The sequence below is a fragment of the Microtus oregoni genome, unplaced genomic scaffold (assembly GCF_018167655.1).
Source record: "Microtus oregoni isolate MIOR12 unplaced genomic scaffold, Mior012 000016F_ref0000370, whole genome shotgun sequence".
NCBI classification, from domain to species: domain Eukaryota; kingdom Metazoa; phylum Chordata; class Mammalia; order Rodentia; family Cricetidae; genus Microtus; species Microtus oregoni.
In genome coordinates, this window is record NW_024543075.1 from 14,260,643 (window position 1) to 14,283,135 (window position 22,493).

The window sequence follows — 22,493 nt, forward strand, 5'->3', positions numbered from 1 at the left end:
CAGGCCTGGGTTCTCCAGGGCATATCTGTGGATAGATCCATGCTGTTGTGTTGGAAAAGCAGCTCAGAGGGGCAGCACGTGCTGATCTTTATCCTCTTGACAACGAGAGAGGATGAGGAGCAACACAAGGCTGCAAGCAGGGTGAGCATGTAATGCTTCATTTGGCTCAGGAGACAAAGGGGAGGCTTTCCCCATTAGCCTCCCCGACAACAGGTGGAGTCGGGGTTGCACTGGAGCCCCGCAGATTTGTGACAATCTTGGCTTAAGGGCCATGGAAGAGGACTGGCAGAGTCTGCATTCTTCTGCGGGTTCTGACCGCAATTGGGGCAATTTGGTGACAAACAACAGAAACTAATTTGATTAATGGTATGCAAAAAACAAATTCTTTCTACAGGCACCTTCTGTGTGTGAACTCAGGAAGGTTTGGTTGTTTCTGAGGTATAGTAGAGAGGAAGACAGGAATGACCTTGCCTCGCGGGATTTCCATCCCATGTGAACAGGCAGAATTATATTTTCCTTTAAAATTAAGTACATTAAGAACAAACAAACAAACAAACAGAAAGCACTGCAAAAGTAGCAGCTGAATCAATATAAATACAGCAGGCAAAGAAAAATTTGACAGGGGCTGGAGAGATGGCTCAGAGGTTAAGAGCACTGGCTGTTCTTGCAGAGGTCCTGAGTTCAATTCCCAGCAACCACATGGTAGCTCATAACCATGAGATCTGGTGCCCTCTTCTGGGCTGCAGATGTACATGTAGGCAGAACACTGTATACAATAAATAAATCTTTAAAAAAAAAAAAAGAAAATTTGACAAGGGTTACACGGTATTTCATAAACGGGTGTTTCATTCTTCATTAAAATAGGTCCCTATCATTAGTCATTGCAGCTGCTTCTTGTGTTCTATTCCCATAAACAGCAAGTGCACATTATTAAGGCTGGTAGTTTATATTAATGTATGCATGTATGTTATCTACCTAGGCACACAAACATGCAAATATGTAAACATGTATCTTTGTATGCTACTGCATTTATTTCTACAAACCAGATCTTCTAATGGAATTACGAATTATACTTGTTTAATTATAATAGATGAATGCCAGTTCACCTGACCAAAAGTTGCCACAATTTGCATTCCCAGCATCAATTTTTAAGTACTAGGCTTATCAGTGTGTGATTTTTGCTAATCTGGTGACAGATGGCTTCATGAAGAGTCCAAAAATAAAAAAAATTAAAATGTATATTCCAGAAATAAAAATGTAGAAATAAAGAAATATAAAGTTGTAAGCCTAGGAGAATGAGAACAGACTGTCAGCAGCTTGAGGATTAACTATTAACAGTGGGTTACTCCGCTTTACAACCCATAGCTCTATTTACGAGGCCAAAGCATCTCTCTGCAAACTGAGAGCTAGCCTACGGATATGAGCTGAGTCAACCTTTAGGAAATAGATATATGACCTCTGGGTTATGCATTATCCCTGCGATGTGAAACTGGCAGCATCAAAGGGGAGACCTTTTTTGTTATTCTACCTTGTACCTTTTTCTTCCTGGACTTTGCCGTCTCTTACTGAGCTGCTGAGGTTCCCTGAGCATCGTCCCGGTGCTTGCTATGCACAGCGCTGGGAACACGAAGCTTTATGCTTACGTGTCTGCCCCGGGGGCTTCACAGGTGTCCGGCATTCTAAACATACCATCTGGTTTTTCGTTGTTAATATTTTCTAAATTATTTAAGTGAGAATTAGGTATGGGAAGTATGTTGTACGTGTCTCTATTTTCTTGGACTGATTCTCATGTAAAAACTTGTACATCAAAGCATCCCGGGTGGGAACGGGTCTGAACGGTAGCACTTCAGCCTTAGATTGAGTCCTCAGCAACGCGTGTGTGTGTGCAGTACATGCACACAGACACACATTCGTGTGCACACCTTTTCTTTCACGGCTGGATTTCCACGTGTCTGCCCACAACCTGGGGAATACAGAGCTGCTTCTCTGACCTGCTTTCCACATAGAAGTCAGAATGACCTCCACCTCCCTAGCCTAAAACCCTTGCCTACTGTTTTAGATAAGCACTCCGAGTCTTCAGTGTGGCCCAGAGACATCTAAGGAGAGAGGAGGGGGCTTCATGTGGACTTCATGCAGAGCTGGTCATCACAGAAAGGAATGCCCCTGCTGGACCCTCCACACAGAAAGCTCATTTTAGTTGAGAGGCTGTTGTGCAACGCCTGCTTCTACTCAAGTATCTTATTAACTGACCTTGAATCCCAGGGCATCTCAAGGGCATCAAAATGTATTGTTATTTTTTATGTCTCATTGGGAGCTGTGTGCTTAGTGGGCTTTAGTTGTGAGGAAGCTGTTTGTGAGTCTCCTTCAGCTACCAGCCAGGAGCCTCTGCCATGCCTCCCTGCTCTGGTAGAGCTACATGCAAGCCCCTCCCACCACTAGGCAAGGCCTTGGTCTCTGCTGTGGGTGAGGTACCAGTCCCACTTACAGTTCTGAAGTCGTGTTGCCCACGGGAGCGGATGTTCACAAAGATTGCGCTTGGAGCGGAGGAACGATCGTTGCACTGAACTCTGAATTCTGGGATTGCTGGAGGCTGGGCACCTTCTGAGCCTGAATCTTGAACGCTCTCATGACATCTGGGGCTCACCGCTTTTCCCTATGGGATGAGATACTTTGCTGGGGGAGCCTGCCTTTGACTTCCTGGGGTAGTTGTGGGTACCATGGCGACAGCAGTCAGATTCCAAGGACTTCCTGTTCTGAGTTCTGGTGTTATCTCAGCTTGAGGTTTTGGGCTGTCTGCTGAGGGTAGACAAGGCTGTCATAAGGCACACTGTGAGTGATAGCTCCTTACCCAGCCTCACCTCTGGAGGCAGCACTGCTATACTTGCTCAGGGGACCGTATCAGTATCCTTCCAGCGCCCGAGTCACCCGGAGGATTGATCCTCCAGGCTTTAGTTCCTTCTACTGGGAAAACTTAAGGCCCTACCATTTGGGGTACTCTGTTTCTAGCTTTCTGTATCCAGAAATGTTTTGACAAAACCATATTTCAATAAAAATCACATTTTCCATTATTGAACTACCCCAAGGAGTTACTTTGATAATGGGTGGTTTTTTTTTTTCTGCTTTTCCTAAGAATTGCCTGTAAGTCAAGGATGTGACCAAGGCTTTTCATATCAGGTGCCAGGGTAGGTCAAAGTCCCCCTCAGCCATATTCCCTGGGTACCTTGGTCTAGGAAATCTCTGGACCATCATCACCCTGGAAACCACAGAGACCCTGGTGAGGACAGGAAACTGAAGTCAGTCAGGCAGCTTGTGAGGCCAAAGACTGGCTCTCTTGTGAGCTCCTGTCACAGCCGCTCTGGAAGTCAGGCAAATTACAAAGGAGAGCAGGAAAGTAGTCATGTTCTAGAAAATATAAACCCCCAAGTACGCTTGTTTGCCTGCTCAACTCCCACCCTCTGGATTCCACCTTCAGCCCCTTTGCAGAGACTGGCTATGTGGAGGGTCCTGTGAGTGTCTATACCCATCCCAGGAGCCTGATGACCAAACACAGCCTCTAGAAAGTGCTCAAAAGAAGCTCCTAGAATTGCTGAATTGGATATACAACTCTGATCTTACATACAAATGAGCATTGTATGTGAGCCCATGCCTTTTCATATATGTGCACATGCATGTATGTATGTCTCTGTACAGTCACGGACCTGGGGTTTTTACCTACCTGCTGTGCACATGTTTAGCACGGCATTCACATTTGTGTGTCAGGAGCATCTTTAGTTGCCTGAGTAGCTCCTGGGGGCACATTCTTTTCTGGGGTGCTCCTTGGATTGGGAGCCTGGGAGTGCAGTAAAAGAGGATCCAAGGCCGCTCACAGCTGATCCTGTCAGTTATGGCTCAGCTGGGCAGGAGCTGGTGCTCCGTGGTTTGTGCTTTATGGGAGGTTATAGCTGCTCACAAAGCCCTCCACAGACCCAAGTGCTCTGTAGAGTGGGTGGAGGCAGAATCCAGAGGGCGGGGGTCGAGGAGGCAGGCAGATTCAGAGACGCCGCCGGTGTGCTCAGATGCGTAGAATTAAAAGAAGCACGGATTTGAAGTGGGGTCCAAAAATCTTCTGTTGCTTTCTGTCATCCAAGCTTATGAGAACAGGTCAGGGAGTAATGCTCAGTGGCAGAGCTTAGTGACAGAGGACACAGGCTGAGGGCACAGGCAGGGGTTATGAGCCCAGCTCAGGATCTGCCCACTCTCCTAGTGTGTGGCCAGGTGGAAGCAGGCTTCAAGTGGACGTGCAGGGCTTACAGGGGCCGGAGGAGAGTCTGTGCTCCTGGCTAGGATGTGGCTTTCTCTACACTCCAGAAGCAAAGCATTATTGGATTAATTTTTCTTTTATAAATCCAATACACAGAGGAGACAAATTCAGAGGCAGGAAAACTCGGAGGGAAAGGAATTGAGACCAGAGCCCTAGACAGCCTCAGGCTCGCTGCATAGCTCAGCTAGGCCTGGACTCCTCCTGTTCCTACCTCTCAAGTTTGGGGGTGGGTTATAGGTATGTACCACCATGCCTGGCTGCCAAATTACTTTGACAGTAAAAGTAATTTGAATTCCATGGCCAAAAGTAACCTTTATTAATACTACATCAATAGCCATGTTATGTATACACATTTTCCCTCACATTCCTGTGTATTATTGATAATGGTGACACTGTTTCTTTCTTTTTCTTTTTTCCTTTTTTTTTTTTTTTTTTTTTTTTTTTTTTGGTTTTCTGAGACAGGGTTTCTCTGTAGCTTTGGAGCCTGTCCTGGAACTTGCTCTTGTAGACCAAGCTGGCCTCAAACTCACAGAGATCCACCTGCCTCTGCCTCCTGTGTTGGGATTAAAGGCATGTGCCTCCACTGTCCAGCTGATACTGTGTTTCTTGATGTGGGGGAAAGTGATGGATAGTGTAACCAGGCACTCCGACAAGACATTAGTGTCTCCGAGTGCAAGACCTACAACCAGGCCGTGTTCTTTTGCCGGGGAACAAGCTACACGGCCTCTTCTGGAGCCTTACCTACTCCCCCATCACAGTTCACAGTCTGCTCTCTGACCTTGAGTCCTTCGGCTGCTTCCCTCCCAGCCCAGGGCCAAGGTCACGGTGTGACTGAGTGATCTCTGTGTGTGTAAGGAAGTGCCTCACAAAAGCTCTGAAGGACTGATCTGCCCTCTTTATGTTACTTCTTCCCCTTTGCCCCAAATTTTCCCACATGTAAGTTTTCTCTGGAATGGAGAGTATTATTGGAAATAAAGGAACCCGAACTCTCCTGACAATCTCACCTATCCTCTGGGTACCTACCACTTCTGGGACATTACTGGCTAAGAGAAAAAAATCCTTGAGCACCTCCTAGTGGCCACACCGGGGAAGTGTCCCATGGCACAATCCCTCACCACCCCTGAGCGCTCAACCTTTGGCCTTGGCTGTGTCGATCACTTTCTGTAACAACTAAACTCAAGGACTCAGAGCCTTCAGCTCACCCCTAGAGTCCTCAGTGTGCATATTCCACAGATTTCTCAGGAGCTGAGCAGCACGTACGCCAACAACAAAAACAAACGCACATAAATGGAAAAAGCTCTAATGCCCCTCCCTGGAAATTCTTTTTGGTGGTATCCACTTTCTGGGGATGACAACGACCCACCCCTAGGAGAGGGAAAAAGAAGAGCAGGATGCATAACTAGCATTCCAGCTTTGGGCAAATGTCCAGGGGCTGCTTTTTGTCTCACCTGGCATATCCTAGCTCCTGAGGGATTGATGGCAAAGAGCCAGCGCACCTGCCATGCTGCAGAGACACAGGTGAGCGGCTACTACAGAGAGCAGGGCAGCTCCCATGATGGGGGTGATGGGGAAGCTGTGTGCACACGCTCAGGCAAAGGTACATCACTAGAAACAGGCAGTGAGGCCCGAGAACTACTGCTGAAGCTTGTTGGTGAAGGATTTCCCACATAGAGCCAGTCTATGAAGACAGAGAGGTGGCTGTTCATGCAAGTGAATACACATGTGCTGTGCATACACCCCTCCACCCTCCACATATGTGAAATACACATGTACATACACACCCTCTGCATCCCAAATGATACATATATGAATACACATGTGCTGTGCACACACCCTCTCCACCCCCACATATATGATTACACATGTACATACACATCCTCTGCATCCCACACAATATATATATGAATACACATGTGCTGTGCACACACCCTCTCCATCCCCACATATATGAATACACATGTACATACACACCCTCTGCATCCCACACAATACATATATGAATACACATGTGCTGTGCACACGCCCCTCTCCACCCCCACATATATGAATACACATGTGCTGTGCACACACCCTCTCTACCCCCACATATATGAATACACATGTGCTGTGCACACACCCTCTCCACCCCCACATATATGAATACACACGTGCTGTGCACATGCCCCTCTCCACCCCCACATATATGAATACACATGTGCTGTGCACACACCCCCTCTCCACCCCCACATATGTGAATACACATGTACATACACACCCTCTCCACCCCCACATATATGAATACACATGTGCTGTGCACACACCCTCTCCATCCCCACATATATGAATACACATGTATATACACACCCTCTGCATCCCACACAATACATATATGAATACACATGTGCTGTGCACACATTCCCTCTCCACTCCCCCACACATACATATATGAATAAACATGTATGCACACACATACCCTTTCCACCCCCCCCCCAACATATATGCACCTAAACTAAAACATGGAGAGGGAAGCACAGCCCCGTCAAAGCAGTAAATAAACCTCCAACGACACCATAAAAAAAGTCAGATGAATTATCTCATAAGAAATTAAAAAGAATCCTCTTAGAACAGGTGTGTCGGAGGCAGGCCTGTTCTCCCAACACTGGGAAGTAGAGGCAGTAGTTCAAGGCCATTCTTGATCATACAGGGAGCTTGAGACCAGTCTATCATAAACAAGCAATCAAGCAAGCGACTGACAGTAGCTCAATATGCCTCCAGGGAACACAGACAGCTGAGCTTGTAGAATAGCCTCTTATACCAGAAGACATGCTGAGGCAGGAGGATCATAAGTTCCCTCTAGGAAGCGGAGACAGAAGCAAGGTGGTGGTGGCCACCTTTGCCCCTATCTTCAGTCTCATTCCTCTGGGTTGTCTTGACGCAGTCCTTCAGCATGGCAAAGGAGAAGACAGGTGGCTGGAAGCATGCCGTTCAGTCCCGCAGGCAGGTAGGGGAGGAGCAAGCACAGCTGTTTCCTGCAGCCTCTCTCGGTCAGCTCAGCATCCCAGCAGGCAACCCCAGTGAAGAGAGGTGACCAAGTGCAAAATAAGCCTGGAGCAAGGAGCAGTCCAGGGGTTGGCCCATATGCCCCATAGGGTGTATTATGCACTGAAGGCCAGGGAGCAGTTAGGTATGGTACTGTCCTAGTTAGGGGTTTCTACTGCTCTGACGAAACACCATGAGCAAAGCAAACCAAAGAGAAAAGGGTTTATTTGGCTTACACGTCACATCATAGTCTTTCATTGAAGGAAATCAAGACTTGGACTCAAACAAGGCAGGAACCTGGAGGCAAGAACTGATGCAGAGATCATGGAGGGGTACTGCTTACTGGCTTGCTCCTCACGGTTTGCTCAGCCTGCTTTCCTATAGAACCCGGGACCACCAGCCCAGGGATGGCACCACCTACGATAGACTGGGCACTCCCACATCAATCACTAAGAAAATGCTCTACACACTTGCCTGCAGCTGGATCTCGTGGAGGCATTTTCTTAATTGTGCTTCCCTCCTCCCAGATGACTCCAGCTTGTGTCAAGTTGACGTAAAACTAAGCAGCACAGGCACCAACTCTGGGAGGTTTCTAAGCAATAAACCTCCTGCACTTTCAAAGGTACAGACCAGAGTCCAGTCTCCAGCACCGCATAGAACAGGGCACTGTGGTACATGTAACCCAGCACTTGGAAGGTAGACACTGGAAGATCAGAAGTCAAGGTCATCCTTGGCTACACAATAAATCTGAGGCTAACCTGAACTATATGAGACTGTCTCAAAAAAAAAAAAAAGAAAAATAATAAAAAGGAAGGAATGGGGGGGGGGAGCAATTTCAATGTGGTTTCTTGGCTGTTGGGAGAAGCAACAGGACAGCCCTAGATCTCACAAGTAGACCTTGGCTATAAACAATGCCACAGGACATCAACATTGGACAGGCCCCCTGGATTGTGGTGAATCAAAAAGAACCGAGAACACTCTGTAAGCATGCCTGACACAGGCAAACCTGAAACTCATCTGAACCACAGCAAGGATCAAATGTCTCAGTCCTGGCTTCTGCCTCCCTCTTCCTATGTCTTCTGTGTCTTTTAAAAGATGCCTTGCAGCTCCTCCTGGTGGACTTCCTACTCCACTGCAAGCACAATCAATTTGCCCAACCCCACTCAATTGGGCAGAGGAGGCCCTGTGTATACGGGCATATAAATGGTATACAAATCAGACATTCACCAGCAAGAAATCACGAAGAAGTTTATTTTGAAACACTTGTTTGTTAGACATAGTTCACCGTTTATTAAGGATGAAAGCAAGTTTGCACACTGGTGAGAAGGCACACTTACTTATTTTCACATAAAAATGAGATCTTGGTTTAATACTTGATACTGCACGATTTAAAGTATCTCCAATGTTTTTCAGAGTTGGCCAATATTTAGATTTTATAATCACCAATGCGGAGAACACACCTTCACATGAATACACAGTATAAAATGTCAAAAGGTACAATGGCCTTTACAAGAAATTGTTGGAAATTCTGCCCATCCCCAGTTAGACACTTCCTCCAACAAGGCCACACCTCCTAAGAGTGGCACTCCCTGTGGGCCAATGCAGGTTATTTTCATTCAAACCGTACCACCATAGACTTTCTGTGTAAGCTTATCTGAAAGAACACAGAATCACACAGTGGCCTCCATCAGCTCCCAGAGTTTCAAAGCAGGGCTCAAAAGTAGAGCGGGTCTACTAAAAGGAAGAGGAAATAAAATACAAAGACGTAGGAAGCTAGACAAGGCATGATGACCTCAGCACTCAAGAGGTTAAGGTCAAGGAGTTCAAGGTCATGTTAATCTATGCGGCGAGTGGGATGTTAGCCACACCCTGTCTCCAAAATAAGATCTTGCAGCAAAGAAAAAAAAAAGCCCCTCTGGAAAAATGAACACATAGCTCCCATCTACAGGGGAAGCAAAAGACAAGCTCAAGAATGAACCTGTTTTTTCTGTCCGAGGTATCACTCCAAAGCAAAGGAGATCATGGTCTGTTATTTGATGTTCCAAGGGCCCCAGAAGAGATGTACCAACCCTATATCGGTGATAAACAATCCTAGGAAAAGGATGGAGATAAAGGAAAACACGAGAAGGAGACACTGTCCACAAGCTACAGAGAAACCTGATGCAACGGAGACTTGCCCATCCAAGAAGAGGAAAGAACAAGGAAGATGAACAGGCAGAAGAAGAAGCTGATTTTGGTGATGTGTTTTTCTTATCTGTAAAATACGGACTCTCCTTGCATATCCTTTTGGAGAAAAAAAAAGTGAGGCTGTCAGGAACACACGAATCAGTAGCTTTTCTGTTGCTGCGATGAAGCACCATGACCAAAATGAACTTAAGAGTTTATCCTGGTTTACCATTCCAGGGGGATGAGCATCCATCATGGTGGGAGACACAGATACAAGCAGCAGGCACAGGGAGCTGAGAAACACATCTTGAAGCCACAAGCACAGGGCAGAGAGTGAAACTGAAGTGGGCTAAGGTTTACCTGAAGCTCATTCCCAGGATGAACTTCCTCCAGGAAGACTGAATTTTATCATAACCTCTTCAAGCAGCGCCACCAGCTGGGGACCAAGTATTCAGATGCCTGAGCCTATGGGGGACGTTTTTCATTCAAAACACATCCACGCTCTGTCCTGATACTGACCTGGCTGTCCAGTGTAGGGCCATAAACCCCACAAAGTTTCCAGCAGGCTCCTGTCCACACACAGCAACACTGTCAGTCATCTCGGATGAAGCTCCTATGGAAGGATCATTCCGTGACTTGAACAACACCGTGTCATCATCCACACCGAAGGAGGCCACTGTTCCGGTGACATTCTAGACCAGTGGTTCTCAACCTGGGGGTTGCAACCCCTTCCCAGGGGTGGCCTAAGACCATCGGAAAACACAGATATATATATTATGATTCACCATATGGTGAATGGAAATAATTTAATGGTTGGGGTCACCACAATGTGAGAAACTGTATTAAAGGGTGACAGCATTAGTAAGCTTGAGAACCACTGTTCTAGACAGCTTGGTATTATATAATTATATTATTACACATATTATACTATCTATATTATATATAATGCCGAGCTGTCTAGAACAGCATATATATATATATATATATAATCAAAAAATATTTTACTAAGAAAAAAGAGTTTACATGAGAGTCACATCACAGTATTACATGGAAAAAAGTTAATAAGCTGGAACATAGACCCCTGAGGCTGGGTGGATAATGGATAAACACATAAACAGGTGAAGTATCTTAAAAGTAGCACAGTGAAAAAAAAAACTAGGTAAATATTTCATATGCCAAGAAAGAAAATCACAACACGTGTAGTTTCTTGGTTTGGGGATGAGGATGCTTTCCTTGCCTGTATTAGACATCTTTTTAGATGAAAATATTTTATTAAATGGTGCAAATAGAAGAGAAAGCAGGAGAGGTGAGGATCCTGGAAAGGAACAGATATATGTGACCAGAGCAAGCGAGGACTCTGGGTCCTCCCTGGCAGGGTCGGGCAGTAAGCGCTGGGCAGTTCCCTGTCCTTACTCCGTGACGCCAGAGCTCTGCCAATGGAGCCTGCATACAGAGGAAATGAAATAAAAACTCAGAGGGACCTAAAGATGTGGTTGGTCCATTGCTACCAGGCCCACGGCCCACCAGGCAAATGGACCAACCATGAGTGAGTCTGTGTCCCTCTCCTGCTCCTGGGAGGCCGAGTTTCATCCACCTTATAAGTCACAGTGGAGACTTCTACTCCATCTTCTCTGCCAGACACTCTGACAGCAATGGGGACCTCTACAATGAGTGACTCATAGCTACTGTGCCTGAGGGAGAAGGGGGACAGTTAAGCTGAGACACAGGCGCTCGGGTCTGTCTTTTACACTCAACTCACACCACACATTCTGCCGGTGCATATGTCCCAGTGGGTACCGGCTCTTACGGTCAGTCCCAATGACCTACCTGCGTCTGACCCCCGGGACCCCCACAGTGAAAGGAGAGAACTGATACCTGCAGGTCATCCCTAAGCCTCCACGTGTGACGCAGTGAGTACCCAAAGATGTCCTCTGGCCTCACCTACACACTGATACATGGCGTAATAAAGAAAATTAATCCATGCATACTCTCTAGTCCCCGCTCCCTGTGAATACGGCCTTCCCTAGATATGGCTTTTGCGGATGTAACTGTGGATCCCAAGATGAGATCACCCTGGATTGGCAATAGGTTCTCAGTCTAACCATGGTATCCTTACACAGGACTGGACATGGAGGCACAGACTGTAAGCCCAGCTAAGTCTGAGGCTCAAGCGGAAGAACTGTAAATTCAAGAGCTGCCTGGACTGCAGAATGCGTCCAAGGCCAGTTTGAGCAACCTTGTCTCAAAATAAGAAAAAGGCCTGGAGTGAGAACACTTACTACAATGGAGTCTTTGAGACATAGAAACACAAAAGGTCGAGAAGGTGATGTGAACTGAGGGGTTGGAGTGTTGCCAAGGATACGGCAAGCTGGGGGAGGAATGGAATGGGTCCTCCTCACGGGCCCCGACCTCATCTTGACTTGGAACCTCTGTAGTTCTCAGCTGCTATGTTTGTAGGAATTTGTGCCAGCAGCCCAGAAAACCAACTCCTTTCCACCTCCTCCATATCTCCCCATCTTATCCTTTACCATAGGTCTCCTTGTAGGTCACAGGTCGAGGTTGGGGCATCCGGGAACCTGGCTGCGACTAGTCGGGTTGCTAAGTGGCGAATTACCTCTCTCCCACCAGGGAGGAGTGGGTCGTGTTTCAGGGTTGGTCATGCACCCAGGGGCGGGGAAGAAAGTCTGGCAGCTTTCCACTTCCTTCACACAATAATAAAAGGAAACAGATTTTTGCCTAATGGCTGAGGCTTTGTAAAAATGAAATCTAAGCTAATCCAATAAATCCACTTAATTATTTAAGCCCAAGTCAATATTTCTCATTTGCTTCCTCTTACAAACCCAGACATGATAATGAAGGAAACGCTATTTAAATCAGCGGAGAAAGGAAGGGGGCCCAGACAGAGGCAGAGACCAAACCTAATATGACTTAATGGAGGCAAGAAAGGACTCAGCCACTCCCAGAAAATAATTCACAGCCACACTTGCTGCTAAGACTCAAAGAAAAAAATTTATTTACAATAGAGAATTTTATTTGAAACATGCATTTTTTTTTAAAAAAAAAAAAACAAAAAAACCAACCAGCAAATGTGGATCAATTGTACACTCTTTAAGGCAAGAGTCCCTATGCAGGCTGCATATGTTCATGTCACATCAGATGCTGCTCACCAAAGGACAAGGCCAAGGTCAGCAATTTGTCTTTTTTATAAGAGAATCTGACACTCTCCCTGATACAGGAACTCTGAGGTCAACTTGCTATGAATTATACTAGAAAATGCAAACAGATAGCAAGGAATCCCGGTAGGTCTCGGCACTGCATACGGTCAAACCAACCTTACTTAGAAAGGAACACAGTAGTGCATATAAAGTGAGAAGAGAGCCTGTCCACGGAATCGGAAGGGCGACAGTGTGCCGACGGTCGTATTGCACGCAACGGCCAAGTCCAAGCACTTGGTTCCAAGTTAGCTTTTCCCCATTTTGGCAATCAGTTCGTCACAAATCTTGGTGAGTTCTTCTATCTCTTTGTTCTGAAAATGAAAGATGAGAGAGGGGTTCTGAAATAATACACGCGCAAGCAACAGAAATGGACATATGCATACCAGAAAGGAAAAGAAGACAACCAGGTGTGATGGCGCACACCTTTAATCCCAGCACTTGTTAAAGAGAGGCAAGCGGATCTCTGTGAGTTTGAGACCAGCCGGATCTACTTGGTGAGTCCCAGGCTACCAAGCCAGTCACGGGGCTGGGGCTATGACTCGGTCGTCAAAGTGCTTGTGTTCTAAACTGAAGGGTCTGAATTCAAACCCCAGGACCCATTTTTTAAAAATATTTATTTATTTTTATGCATACAATATTCTGTCTGCATGTCTGCACGCCAGAAGAGGGCACCAGACCTCATTACAGATGGTTGTGAGCCACCATGTGGTTGCTGGGAATTGAACTCAGGACCTTTGGAAGAGCAGGCAATGCTCTTTAACCTCTCAGCCATCTCTCCAGCCCCAGGGACCCATTTTTTTTTTTTTTAAAGCAAGCCAGGTGTGGCAGTGCACACCTATAAACCCAGCACATGAGAGGCAGACAGAGGAGGATCCCCTAGGCCAATGATCAACCCTGTCTCAAAAGGAGAGGTGGAGAGAGTAACTAGAGAAACCAGGAAAGTAAAAAGGGATCGTGGTTGAGGGGGCCTGGAGAGGGGAACAGCAGGGTTCAGAGGTCCCTCAGAGGTTGAAGGTGAATTCCTATCCTGAAGACACCACTCGCTTCAGACACAGGTCTCGTGAGATTCGAGGTGATCTAACTTGAGAGCCTCCTTGCTGCTTGGTCTGGTTTCCCTAGCACCAGAGAGTGCTGCGTAAGCCACCAAGGGAGGGGGGTAATCAATAGTTCTTTCCGGCTATGACACCTATGAATCACAATGATCAGTTGAGCAAGATGTCCCTTGGGCTGCAGCAGTGGCACTCATCTTGATAGTAACCAACAGTTCTCTAAATGGACTAAGGTCTCAATAGGAGTGACATCATGCCTGGTACTGGAAACCTAGCCAATGACAAGGGAGCTACACCCATGATACCCCAACTATGTGGCCAATAAAACTCAAACAATGACAATATCAGACATTTTAACACGAAAGGGGGATGTCTCAAGGGGCCCACCCCTCGACAAACATCTACAGGAACTCACAACTGCTGAAAAAAGAATTAGCTTCTCCCATGGATAAGCCCCCTTAACTGGTTACCCAATACAAAGTACATACAAGCAACAAAAAGAAAGTACATATATACACCAAAAAGAAAAGAAAAGAAGGCCAGGAGTAGTGGTGCAGATTCCTTCTGTAACACATTGTTCCCATTGGTTGATAATTAATGCTGCTTTGACCTATATATAGCTAGGCAGGAAATCCAAACAGATATAGAGGGGAAGAAGGGTGGGGGCCAAGAGGAATGCGAGACCCAAGAAAAGAGATGCCAGCAGCAGCTAAGGAGGAAGATGCTAGAACAGAGGTAACACCATGGCCACATGGCGATACACAGATTAGTAAAAAACAAAGAGCTAGCCAGTAACAAGCCTGAACCATTGGCAAAGCAATTATATTTAATATTAGCCTCTGATTATTTCATAAGTGGCTGTGGGGACTGATGGGCGGGAGAGAAACCAGTCCCGCAGGACTAGGCAGGACCAGGCGAGACAGAGAAAAACATTTAGCTACAAGGTGTGGCGGGGCATGCCTTTACTCCCAGCACTCGCCAAGCAGAGGCAAGAGGATCTTGATGAATCTGAGGCCAGCCTGACCTACATAGTGAGTCCCAGGTCACCAAGGTCACACTGAGACCTTGCCCCAACAACAACTATTACCAGTCAATCAGAGGCAACACTGGTCTCCTCGTGGGGGACAGCACCTACCCAGTCTCTCGGTCTCCCTTAAGGCTACCTAAAGTAATCAGAGGAAATAACTGGAAGCGGACAGAGTTTACAACCTAGCTATGATGTAGCTGGGGAGCTTGGGCAAGTTGCACAGCCATCCTGAACCCTGGCTTCCTTATCTTTAATACGTAGGTGAGGATGAGAGGAGGTAAAAAGTGTGGAGTTGTGTAAATGGGAAGACTCAGTGAGTAGACCACAGTGGAGGGTGGCTGAGGTCTAGGGTGAGAAAGAACTGGCATTGGTTCACCGCTTTCCTGACAAAGACCAACTTGGAAGAACACTAACGTTACTTAAAAGATGCCCAGTAGGTGGTGTGGTGGTACAGGTGTCCTGGAGGAGTCAGGGCAGAGGAAGGCAACTTCTTCCCTGCAGAAGCCACCCTTGGCCCGTCCTTGAAGCTCAATCAAAGGCAGCTACACACATGGGCACAGATATCAGGGCAGCAGTTCCTGTCCTGTAGGAAGGGGATCCAGCTGGGAGACAGCCCGCAGATATGGCTCTCCATGAAGGCTGGAGCTACCAGCAGCCCAAGGCTGTCTTTGCTCATGCACAAGTGCCCAGTGGCCCTCCCTGAGGACGGAAAACCTGCATCTAATGCAGCTAGTTTTCTTTTGAGAAGCTGAGGAAGGCTGGCCTCCACCAGCCCATTTCTTAGAACCTCCTGCAGCACTGTCCCAGCTCAGTTCATGGCTGTCCCTGGGTTAGGACTCCAGCATTCCACACCACAGTCTGTGCTTATGCAGGGGAGAAACCTGAGCTGCCGGGAAGGGGGGGGCGGTAAGGAGAGGGAGGAAGCCCTGTCTTCCAGCAGCCAGGCCATGGCCCACCTCCTGCCAAAAAAGTAAACCTTAGGCCTCAGCCCACACAAGTGCTGAAAGCCCTGGCCACTACCTCCCACCCTGATGGTCACGAATGCCTATCTTCATCTTGTGAATATCACATGCCAATCACCAAGCTAAAACCATCCCAGATACCATGGCACCCCTCAGTTCTCACACTGGCCCTTCAAAGGAAGACATTGTCATGCCATTTTTCAGAGAGGAAACTGAGCTTCAGAGAGGTTAAGTGCTGTGCATAAGAGATTACACAGCCAGTCAAACAGAAACAGATGTGGCCAGCCTGGAACACAGATTCAAGTTGTGTTTGCAGCTGTGTAGCTTTGTTGTCATGTCCATTAGACTTAAAGGGCAGCAGTTCACGGCGGAAGCCCTGGAGATCTTCAGCTACCCCTGGGGCAAACTGCCCCCTCATGGGGCCCAGCATCTTCACCCCCACCTGCCCTGGTGAATGTTTTTGAGACTCTTGTTTTGTTACATGTATCTATAAGCCTTGTTTGTTACATGTATCTGCTGCCCTTTAGGTGCAAACACCATGATTAATGCCTTCCTCCAGGAGCTTAGTTCAGAATGTAATTACATTTGCAGATATATCTTGTCTTTGCTGTTATCCAAAACCACGCCATTCCCTTGTTTGCATCTGTGTATTTCTACCAGAAAACACAGCACCACCACTTTCGTTTGCAGTTCTGATCAGGCCAAGGGCCTTGGAGACATCCACCCTGGCGTCTGCCTCAGGAACTAACACAATGTGGCGATCTAAAAGCATCTCAAATGGATTCTATACAGTGGGAACACCCATAACTTCCCGGACACACAGACTGGCTGGGGAATGCGGTCTTTATTTTAAAGGAACATTCCGCTTCTGTAAAAACATCCAAAGACTCATCGGTAACCCCACAATGATGCTCGGTTGATTGTCGAAGAGTGAACCGATGCGTGGGTTTGCAGCTGTGTCCTGTCTTTATGGTGACTGCTGTGGACAACCAGCAGAGCCCAGAAGTCCCAGGCGGCTGCAGGAGCTGGCATACGGCACTGGTCTAGCATTTTCTTTCTAAAACATAATTCTTGTGGTTGACAGCCAGTAGTTCTCTGCATCCTCTAGAGATGGGGCTAAATAGGATTTCACAAGTGTGTTCTCTTTCTTTTTTTTAAGTGGGGTAGGGTTAGTATCACACTTGACGTCAGGGGAATTCTCTCATCTAAAGCATTCTCAGGACTAAAGGGGACCAAGGAAATGAGATGGCGAGCGAGGCTCGCCAAGGTTGTACGGCTGGTGGGAGTGTGCGAGCAGCTGGCCTACTTCATCACCAGGCTCTCTCTCTGACAGCACCTAGCAGGACAGAGCCAGTACTTACCAGGGCAAAGGTTACTGAAATTCACCTAGACACCCTGCCCCCTTTGGACCACATGGAACTGGAATGTTCCTGGGATGGCAGAGGTCTTCACCGGGATATCTGGGGAAACTCATCCAGTAGGCTAAGCACCAACACTGGAAAACAGGAAACCTAGGCACAGTGGCCTCAGGAGGCCCACCCACTGATCACACACCCAGAGGACATCTGAACATGCCTGGCCCTGCTGTTGCCCATCCTGTCAGGGGACTAGTGGGCTCCTCACCTACTCCCTAGGAAGAATGATAGTTGAAGAGATTCAAGGGCAATAGGGCAATGCCTGGCTTGCCAACAGTGTTTGACAAATACTTCACAATGCCGTGGAAGAATGAGACGTGGAAAAACACCATATGGGCTGCCATCCCAGAAAGGAAAAAAAAAAAAAAAAAAACTGGACCTAATACAGGTATGGTCATAGGCATGAGTTTACAGAAAGGAAAAAAAAAAAAAACTGGACCTAATACAGGTATGGTCATAGGCATGAGTTTACATGGAAGCTGCTCTGGCTTTGCTTTGGTTGCTCCCAACTTCCCAGCCTTCATTACCAGATAGACTGGCAAGAGCCAGCGAGTGGACTCACAGCTATGGGTACCTGACCCGGACCCTCTTACCTTCTGCTCCAGCGTCCTTTCTAACGCGTCCACTCGCAGCTGCTCCTTCCGCAGGCTGGCCTGGTAGGCTGCTTGTTCTTGCTGGGCTTTGCCTCGAACCTGGGCAATCTCTGCATTGGCCCTGTTAGAACAAGGAGCACTGTAGGTGATTTTTTTCATGGACCCCTCTCTCCTCCTACGTCCGAATAGAGACCTAGGTCTGAGTCCAGCCCCGCTAAATAGAGCCTGAAACATAGGCACACTAAGAATCCCACCCTTGTCATGATGTGTAAGAGCTTTGGGTGCCCCCGACATTACAACAGAATCCTTCGCTTATCTCAGCGGGCAGTGGTTGAATGAGTGCTTAGCCCAAGTCATAACGATTAGCTACCCCTTTGCCAGCCAATGTCAGAGTGCTGCTGGAGCGCCTGGCCTACGTGAATAGTGAGTTACCTGTCCAGCTTCTCCTCCGCGTGCACCTTCAGGGCCTGGTACCTCTGCTCTTCTTTCTTCACTCGGGATAGATACTCCTGTGCGCATTTCTTCAGCACCTCTTCATTCTGGTATTGGCAGGGCCACAAGAAGAAACACTGAGGGGCACACCAGAGCATCCCCAACAGCCAAATCTGACTCCTTAAACCTCCGCAGAGGTCCTGTTCACATCCTGGCTCAGGATGGGCTTCCTGGATTCTCACCCCTCCTGCCACCCCCTCGCACCCTCAACCGTTGTTGCTTCCCCACCCCTACCCCTACTCTGCCTGGCTCGGCAGACCTACCTTGCGGAAGCCTTCCAGGACCTCCTTCATCTTCTCGTATCTCCTGAAGAGGTCAGCCAGAGACTTTTCCACAGAGTTCAGGTCAGCCAGGGCTTGCTCCTTCTCGAGGACCAGCTGCTGCACAGTTTGGTGGGAGACCGATTTCTCTCTCTGTTCATCCTCTGGCAGGAGAGACAGAAGTCAGACAGTGCAAACTACGTCTACTCAAGCACAATGTAAGTGTTTCCTTGGAAGGAGCCCTCCCTCCCAGAGGGTTCCAATGGGACAAAACTCACAGACCTGATAACAAAGACTTGGGGCTGTGGTACATCGTGTGGGGTAGGTCAAAGTCAATCTTTAACCTGCTCAGTGTGGCCTCTTGCACATCTACAATGGAGACCCTGCCAGTCTACTTTTCCTCCACGAAGCCGATCCACACTGAGTCAGACAGAACACATTACTAACTGTATTTCTGGGAAGATGATTGAAGGGGCTGTGGTGGACCCTAGGGGTAACTCTCCCTAAATGGTATCAAGGCCTGGACTCTCGGCAAACCAAAGCAGTATCTGCAAAGTTCATTTCTCAGCAAGGCAGAGCAGTTCCACTTGGGTCCAGTTCAGTTACTGGTACCAGCCTGAGCAACAGCTGTTCCCGCCCATCCCTCTGGCCCTCAGCCACCCCACAATGACGTCAGATGTCTCTACACTATGGGACAAACCGTCTCTGACATGAATGCGGCTTCCAACCTGTGTACCAGCCTTTAGCCTGGGTGCAGATAGAGTAGGCAAGGCACGCCTCACTTTCCTGGTGACAGCTGACTTTATGACACCCCCTAGCCTCCACCCGCAGCACCAAGAGCTCCCAGGAGAAAACAGGCAGCCTAGCAGATCTTTGTCACTCCCAGGTCACCTGGGAGGGTGCTACCTACTGCCCAGGAATGGCTGAGAGCTGGCTATACAGCTGCAGCAGCTGCCGGCGCTAACTGCAGGTGAGGCTATCGCCCTCTGCTCAGAATCCGTCTGTAAAAACCTCCTATTGGATCGAGAATAAAACCTAGGCTGCACTCCACATGCCTACTCTGGCCCTGACAGCCCTACTACCTCAGGCAGCTACTGCCCCGGAGCGCAGGAGTCCTGGGAAACTCCCAAGGGTTCCCCATTCACTGGTCTCGGATTTCTCACCACTTCCTGTCCATCTGTCATGTGAAAAGACATGCCTGTGTCTGCATGTGTGCTTGGGCCTCTTGTGGGTTCTGGTTCTGTTATACTCCAACTTTCCCCACTGCAGGCTTGGGACACAAGGCTTCCCGCTGCCTCTTACAATGGTAATTTTGGCAGGTTGGTCAGACTGAGAAATACACAGATGAGCACAGCTGGATGTGCTTGTGAATGAATCTGAAGGACACTTGGATCATGAGGACCTTGACCTTGCAAATGCATTCATGATGTGGCGGTGTTAGACGTGGCAGAAAGTAGGAGGTGGGGGCAAGGCTGGGGGAAGTAGGTCACGGAGGCTAAGTCCAGGACTGGTCATGCCCTTGCTTCTTCCTGTCTGCCAAAATATGAACTGCATGCCCTCACCACCACGATGGATGGATTGTTCGGAAACTGTTAGGCAAACAGCAAAATCTTCCCTTCAGTTGAGCCTGCCTGTCAGGTGTCTGGGAGAAGCAATGACAAAGGAACACAGCCTCCGAAAGTAACCTGGCCACTCTCCTCAGGCGCTGACAGTGGGAGCACACAAAAGCCCTCCATACAAGTGATGCCGCCACATGATCCACATGGGGTACAAACAAGGCTAGCCGCACAGTGACCTGTACAAGGTTTTCTTGTCTCCATCTTACAGCAGGCGAAAAGAGGGTTTGGACAACAGTGTCGGTTCACGGAGACACAGCATAGCCCAGGCTCAGATCCAAAGACAAAAGCATAACCATGACTCAATTCCACCTGAACCTCCTGCAACAATGGACCTGGACGGTTCCCACCCGGACCAGCAAGTGCAGATTTGAGCTATTTGCCCTTCCGTTTCTGATAGGTCAGCATCTTGCTGTGTCTTAAGTTTGGCATAGCACTGCTGTGTGTATTGGTAGGGTCACGGGCTGAATTTTAGCTCCAAGCCTGACAGAAACATGTTGGAAAGCTCTGCTATTTTGTGGTTCCCAAGCCTTGCATACAAATCAAGGTGGCTGTCAGATGCGAGCATGCATTAACACCAGCAGGAGGACTATTCAAACAGACGTGTCCATACTGCTTTTGGACCCAGCAGGTCAGAGCAGGGCCTGGAGTCTGCACAAGTAACAAGAGACTCAGATGTAGCTGGCCCAGGGCCCTGCCTGGAAAACCACTGGCCTACGAGATGCCTAACGTTCCTCCAGCCCACCCCAGTCACCCCAGGGTTCTTAGTATTTGCAGCAGCAGCCCGAAGCTACCAAGGGAAGTGGCTTTGGAATCTAACAGACCAGATTTGAACCCCAACTCTAATACTTCTTTGCTGTGTGACCTTGGGTGGGGTTTTCAAACTCACTGAGTCTCCTAGCCAGAATCAGGAGATGCATTTGGGGAGACTAAAAAAGAGAAGGAATACAAAGATCTTGGCACCCAGGAATTGTCTGGAATCAGTGACCTGTTATCAATAGCATATCCCTGTCCCTAGAAACATCACCCCCGACTCGGTGGGACAGTGTGTCACAATGACCTGGGAAGCACTGCCTTTTAAATACAGAGAACTTTCTAACGCGAGTGATCTACTTGCTACATCCACACTCCTAAAAGAGAGCATTTGCGAGTGCCACTAGCTTTTCCCGTCCGGATTTTAGCTGTTTCCTTTATTCCCAGCATGGCGTACAGTGTCCATTCTGAGCTGATCTGTGGTCACGGATACATTTCACCAGATGGGCTGAAGGAGCCATTTATCAGAGTCCATCCGATTTCCTGCATCTAAGATGTCGCCTAACCTCAGCTTTCCTTCTGTCACTTTTAAAAATAGAATTGCCCAGTTCCCAGGAGAGCCAGGCAATGGCAACGCAGCACAAATCTTCTGCGTGACCAATGAAGCTAGGCTCTTAAAGTCAGGAAATCAGGGTCAGCCCAAGACACACTGCACTCACAACCCTGCTACGGCTTTCTGGCATTTGCAGGCAAATCCCTAGTAAATCGGATGGGGGATGCAGCGAGTAAACAAAGCAAAAATAACCAAACCAGAAAAACAAAACACAAAGGGTCGCGGTGGGTAGGGGTCAGACGGGGTGGGGATGGGGAGCATTTACTTACCGGGCTTGCCTGCTTGTTTTGCAAGCAAAGGGGAAGAAGCAACAGAAAATGGAAGCAAAACAGATAATCAGGGCAGTTGTTAGGAAAGCAGAAACAAAAAAATCGCAACAATCTGGAATGCAGAAAGCACAGGGGTTCCTTTTGGTCCTAAATTCCAAGGCACCAGTACTGAGTTTTTAACAAGGCACACTTTCTTCAGAGGAGCTGGTGAGGCGGGATGAGGAGGGAGGGCTTAGCATGGCTCAGAGGAACCGCGGTCTACTTCGGAACACTTCCACATTCACTCTGGCCCTACACTGCTGAGCTCTCAGGCCCGGGTTCTCCTTGCTAGGCAGATGGAATGAAAACAGGATGGAAACACGGGATCCAGATGAGACCCGGGGGTGTTTCTTTAAGTGAAGACATTCGCTTTCCTAGACTGCAAGCTGGTCCACTCACCTTCCTAGTCACGTCACACAGGCTGTCTATGTGGACCCGGAAATATCTAGTGGTCTCACCCAGTGATCCTCCATAGTAACTGACATACAATGTTTCCCGACTAGAAGCTTTGGAAAGTCGATGAGGAAGAGGCTGGCAAGTAGAGCTAGTGACTACACACAGTAGGGCTGTTCTCCAAGTGAAGATGCTCCCAAGCTGGGGATGTGGACAGCAGTCTCTTTGAGCCATTCTGAGGGTTCTCTTGGGAAAACTGTTCTAGAGTCTAAATAGGAAATACACCATGCCCCTGATACCCACTTCTCTGATT

At 48.0% G+C, this 22,493-nt stretch overlaps 1 protein-coding gene across 17 annotated transcripts in view; it reads right to left on the reverse strand.

Moving 5' to 3' along the window:
• Positions 1-12,474: 12,474 nt before the first annotated feature.
• Positions 12,475-22,493, reverse strand: part of Tacc2 (transforming acidic coiled-coil containing protein 2) — a 200,367-nt gene continuing 190,348 nt past the window's right edge. For 9 of the 17 annotated variants that reach the window (XM_041665996.1, XM_041665994.1, XM_041665991.1 and 6 more), the window contains 5 exons: positions 21,749-21,757; positions 18,501-18,661; positions 18,178-18,284; positions 17,746-17,866; positions 12,475-13,010 (listed from right to left, as the gene is read on the reverse strand). In XM_041665996.1, coding sequence (XP_041521930.1) covers positions 12,945-13,010; positions 17,746-17,866; positions 18,178-18,284; positions 18,501-18,661; positions 21,749-21,757 — 464 coding nt within the window. In that variant the 3' untranslated portion in view covers positions 12,475-12,944. The remainder of the gene's footprint in view (positions 13,011-17,745; positions 17,867-18,177; positions 18,285-18,500; positions 18,662-21,748; positions 21,758-22,493) is intronic. The other 8 variants (XM_041666001.1, XM_041665999.1, XM_041665990.1 and 5 more) reach the window with 1 other exon arrangement.